Here is a 10,078-nt window from a genome sequence, read left to right on the forward strand (position 1 = left end):
CGTCCCGTCTAGTCAGCTGTTCCCTGTGCAGGGGTCACAGGCTTGGGAGCGGGGACGAGGATGCTCGTTTTCAGGACCAGGATCTGGGCAGAATGCTTTGCGCCAGCCTGCGCACCTTCACAGCTGGGCTCATCATCCCACTCCACAGACCGAGGATCTAAGGCTCAGAATCTACGACCTTCACCAGGGTCCCGGCGAGCCCGTCCCGGGGCTAAAGGACCTGACTCCGTTTTTCTCCATCACTCCACTGCATCCAGCCCAATCACGGCACAGGAAGAAGGCAGAAGGGACGTGGCCCAAGGAAACTGGGCCTAAGGGCTGAGTTCCGGAAGTGGACCCTAGGAAGTCCAGCTACCCTTCATATCTGCCTGCCCAGAATCCACCCACAAGCCAGCCCACGTTCCTGCCAATCCTCACCAGGCTGTAAGGAGCGTGAGGGCCACGGGTCTCCCACCCCCAGGCCTGGACTGGCCCTGAGCCCAGCTCCTGGGAGGAGAAATCTGCTCAGAGTGCTGGTGGCAATGGAGGTAGAGCAAGGACCAGTGGGCGAAGGGGAAATGAAGTTCAGAGAGGGAGAACCGCTGGCCCAGGGTCAAGCGGGGGTAGAGACAGAACACGCAAAATGCTGCGAGGGCATGGATTCTACGAATATCTTAGGAACGAAGACCAAGTTTGTTCCCTTTTATTTTCTTCAGTGGGGGTAGGAAGTCCTTGGGGCCAGAACACAATTGTCCTTTCTCTTTGCTTTGCTTTGTGCAGATGAGATCTGGTTACTTTGTCTGTCCTGTGAACCCGGGACAAGGTGGCCCTGTGCTCAAGGAAGAAGGAAGTCCTGTGGGCCGGCCACCGGCTGGGGCATTAGGTGCTGGTGTGAGACGGGAAAACAGTCTCCTTGAAAGAGAGCGATGTGGCTTTCTCATAGAAATGCACACATTCAGCAATCCCTCTGGTAAGAATTTATCTTAAGGAAAGAATCAGATAAACGCACAAAGATGTAGTTCAAGGATGTTGGTCCCAGCACTGCGTGGAATAGGAAAAACAGAACCAGCTAAACACACGTCTATCAGTAGGAGACGGTAGCATTAAATGGAATGATTCATGCAACAGAACACTACCCAGTCCTTTAAAACAATGATACAAATCTTCTGTTATTGACGCGGAAAGACACATATGACATGGGGAGAGAAGAATTGGCACAGCACATCCTTATTTTTGCTTAAAAAATAAATGTGTTCATACAACCAGCTCACATGCAGAGGAAAACCTCTGGAGGGTATGCTGCTTCCATGCAGTGTAACCAGGGGTGACTGTTAGCGTCCTTTTTGCTTTTCTGTATTGTCTGTGTATGTGGTGTGTGTGTGTGTGTGTGTGTGTGTGTGTGTGTGTGTGTGTTTAATGACAAGCATGAAATCATTCTTATAATCATCAAGTTACTTCCACTGGAAAAATACATAAATAAAATAAACAGAAGTGAGCCTCCGCTCCAGCACGACCAATAATTAGCCGTGTGGCCCTTGGCGAGCCCCGGGCCCTCCCTGGGCCTCAATGTCCTCATCAGGAAAATGGGGTAATAATGAGCTCCTGCACCACCTGCCTCCCAGGATGGCTTTGGGCACAAGCTGGAAAAGGCCATCCTGTGGCCTAACAGGTGAGAGCGCTAGACCTGAAATAGTCTCCAGCGTGACTGGCCGACAGTCCCCTGTGGCAACTCGAGTGGCCACATGACCACCCCGTGGACTCCCAGAGAGGCTGTGGGCTGTCTGTCCTGCCGTGTTCCAAGGGGCAGGTGTGTGGGGCCGTGAGGGGTCCTGGGAACTGTGTGGCCTGGAAGCCCCATGGCTCTGGCTTGCAGGTTGGCCCTCTCAGTTACCAGAGGGTATTCTGAGGGACCTGATAGTATGCTGGGTTCTGCACCCCCCAAGTGGCCAGTTTGCAGGCATTGGGGCGAAGCCCTGCTAGGGATGCAGAGGTCAGACTGGATGCAGTGGATGGGGAGCTCATGGTCGCCCCTTCTGAGCCACTCTGGCTGCGAGGCTATGCCTGGGTCCATGACATACAGCAGCTTGGGGGAGGCAGGGTGAGCGAGGCTGGTGATTAAAGATGCTTGAGGGCATGCAGGGGCCAGAGCTGCTCAGAGGCAGCCACTGGTGGGGGCTGGCTAAGGGGGACACCTGGAGCACCTGGAAAGGAAGGGCCACAGCTCATCCCATTCGCCACTCGCACTGCTGTGACCGGGATGTGGAATGTGTGTCTCTTCCTTTCACCTGCGCCAGACTTTGCCACCAGACAGGCTTGGCCCAGTCCCGCCACTGAGCAGCCAAACTGCCTGGGACAAGTGAGCTTTAGAGCTTCCGGGCCCTGTGAAGGGGGTCTGGTATGAGAAAGCCCCTAGCAGCAAACGTGCTCATTAACTTATTATAACTAACATCATGACTTTAGATGAGTTCCCAGCAATCCAGGGCGGGCACCTGCAGTCCCCCGAAGCCCTTTCTGTGGCATAAGCCTGTGACCTGGGAACTCCTTGTTCCCTGATCCAGAGGGAAGAGGGAGGGCAGGGGTGCGGTGGGTGCTGCAGGGGGTAGGAGGTGGGAGCACACTGTTCTGACTCGAGTCCTGCCCAGGACGCCCTAGTTCTGAGACTGAGTCCAGCCACCTTCTGAAGCCTGGGGCTAGAGAAGCTCCCAGTTCGCCTGCTGGGCAGAGCCCTGGGGGTGCTGGGCTTTCCCCTTCCGAGCACAGCCAGGAAGAAAGGAGCGCAGGCCAGACAGGACAGAAACCAGCCCTGGGACAAGCACGGACTGAGGGAAGCCATCCTCTGCCCCTGCTGAAACCAACCAGGCCTGTTTGACCCATATCTTCCCTCAGCCCCTCCCGGACACCTTTCTCCCTTCCTGGTCCAAGACTGAATGGCCTCGGGGCAACCTCCCCTGTGGCTGGAAACCCACTGGCTGAGGCAAGCCCCAGCGGCAGGAGCTTTCAGACGCCTGGGAAGCAGGTACCTAGAGACTTCAGGGAAAACCCTCCCTCCAAGAACAATCATTCTCATTGCCATTCAATGAGCATCTACCTACTGCTGACCAGACACATCATCTCACTGAATCCTCACACCGTCTCTGGGAGGGAGAGACTGTTAGCACACGCAAGCTCACTCAGCAGCATAGAAAGCCAGGCGTGTCTGATTCAGGGCCCCACTGAGCTGTCGTTTAAACACAGGCCCCGAAGTCCCTCTCTCTGACTCCTGTATCTCAGCCTTGGGGAGAGGGCAGCAGGGAGGGCTTCCCTGAGGAGGTGACACCCAAGATGAATCTTCCAAGATGACAACCAGAAGGTAGCTAGGTGAGGGAGCAGAAAGAGGATTCGAGGCAGACAGAATGGCACGTGCAAAGACCTGGAGGTGAAAAGCAGTAGGAAAGCAAGAGTGAGAAAAAAGTCACAGTATGGCGTCACAGGCTCATAGGACGAGACAGGAACGGGCTAGAGGGACGTGGACAACAGGCCTCAGAAGGACCCTGAATGGAGGAGTTGCCTGGTCAGATGAGGAAACGGAGGTTCAGAGAGGAGCAGCGCTATCTGTCAGATGACTCCATCCAAAAAGGAGATGCAGCTGGGCCTGGTGTCAGGGGTGTGAGAATGGGCCCACGGCCAGGCGGCACCCTGAAGGGCAGATGGAGGCCGCAGCCCCAGCTGGGAGCTGTGGCGGAGTTTTAATTATTTACGAGGCGGCTTCCCAGCAGGCCTCAGCGCTCCTGCAGCCGGGCCTTGCCCAGCTAATGAACTCTCAGCCATGGGAGAACTCGCTGTGGCTGCTCTTTATTAGACCTGGGACGGAGGGGTGATGGGGGCTGGGAGAACAAGGCAGCCTGAAGGAGACAGAGCAAGGTAGAGGGATCTGAGCACAAAACCGGCCCCCCATACACCCAGCCCCTCAGCCCATCCACACAGAGAAACACACGTTCTTCCCAGAGCTGGAGGGGGAGAGCGGGTGGGTGTCATCTCACGATGGGGAAGCAGGCCTGGAAGGACTTGCCCGAGGCCACCGGATAGTGCTCGCGACAGCACAGGTTCCATAGTTGGGTGCCTGCATTCACAAGCACAGATTCCATAGTTGGGTGCCTGCATTCACACCACGGCAATTTCGCTTAAAAACCATACACGCTGGGACTGGTTACTTAACTCCTTCGTGCCTTTGTAAAATGGGAATAACGCAGGTACTTCATAGAGTTGCCCATTTTATAGAACCCAGAAGCTTAAGGCGATGCATGTAGAATCTCAGCACAACGCCCGGTCCACAGCAAGTGCTCAGTAAGCGTTCGCTGTTGTTGTTACTCTGGGAGCAAAGGGCTGGCCAGAGCCCAGAGCCCCCATGTCTGCCCCCTGACACTACAGAGCAACAGGAAACAGGCCAAGGGGCCAGCTGGCCTACGTGACCCACGTCCACAGCCAGGGACCCACCCAACTTCCCCTGGCTGGGCCACCCCTGGGCTTCCTGGGGCCTGGCCTTCCAGCTTCCAGCCCCTTCCTACACTTTGAAGGCCTTTGAGCTGGGAACTGACACTCTGGGAGCCTTTCCTCTCCCCAGCCCACCAGCTCTGTCCCGTATCTCCAGAGGGCCGAGTCCCACCTGCCGTGGCCAAGGACGAGGATATAGAAGGCCTTGGTTTGAGTGCTGCCTCCAACCCCGACGAGACTTTGGGAGAGTAATTTCACCTCTCTGACCAGTTTCCTCCTCTATAATATGGGGACTGTACTACCTATTGTTAAATGGTAAGCTCTAGGGCAGTGGTTCTCAACCTGTGGGTCGCGACCCCTTTGGGGGTCGAATGACCCTTTCACAGGGGTCGCCTAAGACCATCCTGCATATCAGATATTTACATTACGATTCATAAGAGTAGCAAAATTACAGTTATGATGTAGCAACGAAAATAATTTTATGGTTGGGGTCACCACAACATGAGGAACTGTATTAAAGGGTCGCGGCATTAGGAAGGTTGAGAACCACTGCTATAGAGGAATGGTATTAGTTACCATCTTTCAAGGCCTGGTCTATCTGTCTCCTCCTCCAGGAAGCTTTCCAGTGCTTCCCCAGCCTCCATCAGTGTTTGGTACTCACAGGCTGCATTCTGGCCCTCTGGGAGCTTGAACTCCTTTTGCCTCTCACAGACTTCATTTACAAATTGCAACACCCATTTTGCAGGTCAAAGGGTACAAAGGTGGGGCAGCTGTCATGGAGTGGAAGGGTGGACGTGCCAAAGAAAGGTGTCGTTTTATAAGGCAGGGAGGCTGCTCAGGGAGAAGCCAACAGCCTTGAGGGGAGGATAGTTCAAAGAAATGCAGTTTGGACAGGTGGCCCAGAATGAGGGGGAAATCCCCAGAGGAGGAAGGAAGAAGTGAGGAAAGATCATTTGTGAACAATTGGACCCACCCCCTTTCTTCAAGGTTGCTTTTTGTGGCTCCTAGGGGCCCCTTTCTAAAGGCCTTGGAGGTGTGAACAGTCATCCATTCCCTTCTCTTTGCCAGCCCTGCGTGGACATTTTTCACACGTATAACCTATGATGGAGGAACAGCTACCCCCATTCAGCAGATAAGGAGGACACAAACTCAGAGACGACAAGAGTGTGGAACTGATACTTGGTACTAACAGCCAAGCCCCCAACCCATCTTCCACTGCAAGATATCAATGTCATTTGTTTTTCTTCACTCTCTGCCTATGACGCCACCCCATCTATCTCAGGATGAAACCAGGAACCCAGATTGGCCATCAGATCTCCCCTGGTCCCATCTGGGGCCACCCAGCCACCCACTACTTCACACTCATCTTGCCCAGAGATTTGCATAAAGATAAAAAGCAACAGGCTCAACACTCAGAGTATGACTTTCAAAAACCTGGGTCACCTTCCTAGATCCTTCCACACCCACTCCCCACCCCCAGCAAATAGTGCCCCAGAGCTGGGAGGCAGGTGGACATCTTGACCAAGTTCTGTCATTGTCTGCTGTGTGATCTTGGGCAAGTCACTCAACTTCTCTGAGCCAGACCCTTACCTACAAACAGGATAAGAAAAAGGTCTGCTCTTCACAGCCACTCTCGGAAGATTGCTATTATAAAGAATCAGGGAGATGAGGTATAACTAGACCAGAAATACAGGGGGTTTTTGTTTATTTGTTTGTTTGTTTGTTTTAATTGATTTTAGAGAGAGAGGAAGGGAGAGGGAGAGAGAGAAACTTTGATGTGAGAAACATCCATTGGTTGCCTCCTGTTGTATACTGATGGGACAGAACCTGCAATCTGGGCATGTGGCCTGACTGGGAATCAAACTGGCCACCTTTCGGTTCATGGGACAATGCTCAACCAACACTGGGCCAGGGCTATTCAGGTGTTTTTTTTTAAATCCTCAATGGAGGATATGCTTTTATTGATTTATTTTAGAGAGAAAGAGGAAGGGAGAGAGAGAAACATCGATTGGTTGCCTCCCATACTCGCCTCAACCCAAGGGTTGAACCCAAAACCTTTGTATGTGCCCTGATGGGGAATTGAAACCAAAACTTTTTGGTGTACAGGAGGATGCTCCAACCAACTGAGCCACCTGGCCACGGTCAGAAATGTAGTTTTCATTTCTTTGCCTCATCCTCAGCACTCCTGCTGTAATGGGACCACAGAGAGCAACTCCCCACAATGAGACTCATAATATTTTACCCCAGCTCAGCCATATTCATAACTTCAATAGCACTGGGTAATGGTCGAGTCACGATTAGTCTAAGGACCCTGGAGTCAGATGCTTAAATTCAAGGTCCTACTTGGTAACTCAATAGCTGTGGGGCAAGTAACTTCATCTCTCAGCGCCTGTGTCTGTATAATCTGTAAAACAGGACTATTCTGAAGATTAGAGGAGTTTATATAAGCACAGCCATAGTAGTTGGCACACAGCTAATGGTCAGCAAGTTAGTCTCATTACTTCCAACTACATTACTAGAACTGGTCCTCAAAACCAGAGCAGGAGCCCAGCTGGCGTGGCTCAGTCGACCTCTGAACCAGGAGGTCATTGTTCGATTCCCGGTCAGGGCATATGCCCAGGTTGTGGGCTCGATCCCCTGTGGGGGCCATGCAGGGGAGAAATGACTCTCTCATCATTGATGTTTCTATTTCTCCCTTTCCCTTCCTCTCTGAAACCAATTAAAAAATATATATTAAAAAAAAACAAAACAAAAAACAGAGCAGGAATCATTACCCCAAGTGTTCAGGTAAGGAAACTGAGGCAGGAGGAAAAGATGTGCCCTAGTCATAGAGCCAAGTCTGGGTTGGGTCTGAGAAAACGAACCCAGTGGCTGACTGGCAAACCCAGTTTAAAAACAAACAAAAACAAACAAACAAACAAAAACCTTGCCCTGGCCGGTGTGCTCAGTAGGTTGTAGCGTCATTCCATACACCAGAAGGCCATGGGTTCGATTCCCCATCAGCACACATACCTAGACTGCAGGTTCTATCTCCGGTTGGGGCAAGTTAGGGAGGCAACCGATTGATATTCCTCTCTCACATTGATGTTTCTCTCTCCTCACCCCCCCAACCCCTCTCTCTAAAAATCAATGAACATGTTCTCCGGTGAGGATTTAAAAAACAAAATAAAACCTTGGGGACTCAACAGATGGTGCCTGTCCAGGTGTTCCCTCTACCCCACCACCACCACCCCACCCCCACCCCATCCCACCCCTGCCACCGTGTGAAGCTAAGGGTCTGTCCACTCATTGCTCTCCTCCCGCAGATCCTGGTCCCCTGGCCAGTGGGGTGGGCCTGCTCTCCAAGTGCCCGAGTGCCTGCCCACAGTAGGCGCCCAGTAACAGAATGAATGGCCACCTGATTCTGTTTCTAAAAATCCTGTTTTTCTGTTCCTGGAACTACACCCCACGCGGCAACTGCCTGCTAACTTGCTTCTGGTCCCACAGACATCTGAAACCGCGTGCACCCCAAGAAGGAACTTCCAAAGCAGTTGCCCCCGATGTACAAACACCAAACTCAGAAAAGATCACCTGCAACCAACACACAGCCGGGGTGCACATGCAGCCTCGGGATCCTCGGGTCCCTCCCAGGAAACAGACTCTTCCTCCTGGCTCCCTCCTTCCTGGTCTGCCCCACTGTTAGGGGCAGAAATAGAATATTGGGGACTAGCTACAATTATAAGAAATATTAATCATGTTCTGTTAACCGTGATGGTTCTGTTCTAATTGGAGGAAGCACATTCTAACATGGCTGAGAGTTGCATACCCTGGGACATGGGAGCCAACATCGGAATGCAGTCCATCCTTCTTTCCCAAGAACTGCCTACTATTATGGAAAGATTTACAACCTCCTGGCTGCAGCAATCTAGTCCTGGAGGCACCTGCCCTTTGCAGCCCCTATTGCCTGTCCCCGAGATGCCTGGAGACCCCCCCCCCCCCCCGCCCCCCAGCCCGCATTGCCTGTAACCATTACACCTTGCCTCCTTTCCCATGCCTGGAATTCTTTCTCTCCCACGTAATCTTTGCCTCCTACCCAATATAAGCAGTTGGCTCTGGGAAGGGGAGAGCAGATTTTTGTGGATGGCCTGCTGCTCACCCATGCTGCCCGCATTATTGGAAGAAAGGCGCATATATGATTCAACCCTGTCTCTGCTTAACTGGCTCACGTAGTGACAGGCAGCCAAGACCCATTAGTTGTGTGGTTAAGGCCATGACTCATGCCCCAGTCGGTCTGACTGGAGATCCAGGTCGGCTAACGAGGGTGCCACAAAAGGGCTTCCCGTGACTAGGCAGAAAACCCACGGGCTTTAGCTCGGGTCCGCCTGCAACTACTACCCGCGGGATGAGCGTAGGGGTGTGGCCAAGGCGGGGCCAGGGCAAGGCCCCTGCGCCCACTGCGCCCCGAAAACCACGCACCCTTCCTCACCACGATTGGCCGCTCAGGCCACGGGGGCCTATGGGGTGTTCCTCGCCCAGCCAATCAGGGGCCCCGGGGAGCCCATTCATTCAAAAAAAAAAAAAGAAAGAAAGAAAGAAACGAGCAAGTAAAGAAGCGCGGCTAGGCCTGGAGCTGTGCGGAACTTTGAAAAAGCCGCGCGTTCCATGGAGCCGAGGCTGGAGCCCTGGAGGCCGGTTCGTAGGAAGCCGGACCCGCGCAGGGACAGTGGCGTCCTCGCCCACAGTTCCGGCTCAGCCACCGGGTGTGGCGTGCCCTCCTCCAGGGCCCCTGCGCCCCGGGCTCCGCCCGCAGCCCAGCTCCCAGCGGGACGGCTCAGCACACCGCCCCGAGGGAGGCGGTGCCCGGCGGCTGCCCGGCTGCCGGGGTGAGGTCCACGCAGGTGGCTGGGCGGCAGCTGAGCCACGTGCGCGCTAAGTATGGCGTCCCCCACCGGCGCTCCCTCCCCCACCGGCCACTCACGGCAGTCGTCCTCGTCGCTGTTGTCCGAGCAGTCATCGTCCTCGTCGCATCTCCACACAGAGGGGATGCAGCGCCCGTTCTGGCACCGGAACTGGTCCTCCTCGCATTCCTTGGCCAGCCCTGCGCGGGGAGACGGGGCGTGAGATGGACCGCGGACCCTGCAGTCCAGGCAGCGGGCAGGGTCTTCTGCGGTGAAGGAAAGGGGGGGATGCAACAGCCCCGGGGACCTCGGGCACCCTCGATCCGCAAGGAGGGGAGGAGGGGTCCCGGGATGGCAGGCAGTGCCGTGGCACGACGAGGCCGGGCACACACAGTCGGTGTCAAACAACTTAGGCGTACCCTCCATTCAGTCACACTCGCCCGCACACTCGGCCCATAGTCAAGGATTCACGCAGACACATCCCACGGGGAGCCCCCAAACGCGCCGAGACCCTTGACCGGTCGCTGGGGTATCTTTCCCTCTTGCTTGCATCACCTCTTGTTGGCAGGGGAGGGGGACCTGGGGCGTAATGGGTAGGCGGCTGCCAGTCCAGGTTGGCTCATCCTGGGGGGGGTAGCTTGCCGTGATTTATTTGGTTTGAGGAGGTTGCTCTTACAGTTACCTGAGACAAGCAAAGAAGGTTTGTTGTGTTATCTCGGATTTAATGTATTGTGTTTAATTGGACCTTCACA

The 10,078-nt window shown here is 54.2% G+C and overlaps 1 protein-coding gene across 1 annotated transcript in view; it reads right to left on the reverse strand.

The window, feature by feature from the left end:
* Positions 1 to 10,078, reverse strand: part of LRP8 (LDL receptor related protein 8) — a 74,727-nt gene that overhangs the window by 63,492 nt on the left and 1,157 nt on the right. The window contains exon 3 of the mRNA XM_023752826.1: positions 9,407 to 9,526. Within this exon, the coding sequence (XP_023608594.1) occupies positions 9,407 to 9,526 (120 nt within the window). The remainder of the gene's footprint in view (positions 1 to 9,406; positions 9,527 to 10,078) is intronic.

Source organism: Myotis lucifugus, unplaced genomic scaffold, assembly GCF_000147115.1.
Source record: "Myotis lucifugus unplaced genomic scaffold, Myoluc2.0 scaffold_37, whole genome shotgun sequence".
Classification (NCBI taxonomy): domain Eukaryota; kingdom Metazoa; phylum Chordata; class Mammalia; order Chiroptera; family Vespertilionidae; genus Myotis; species Myotis lucifugus.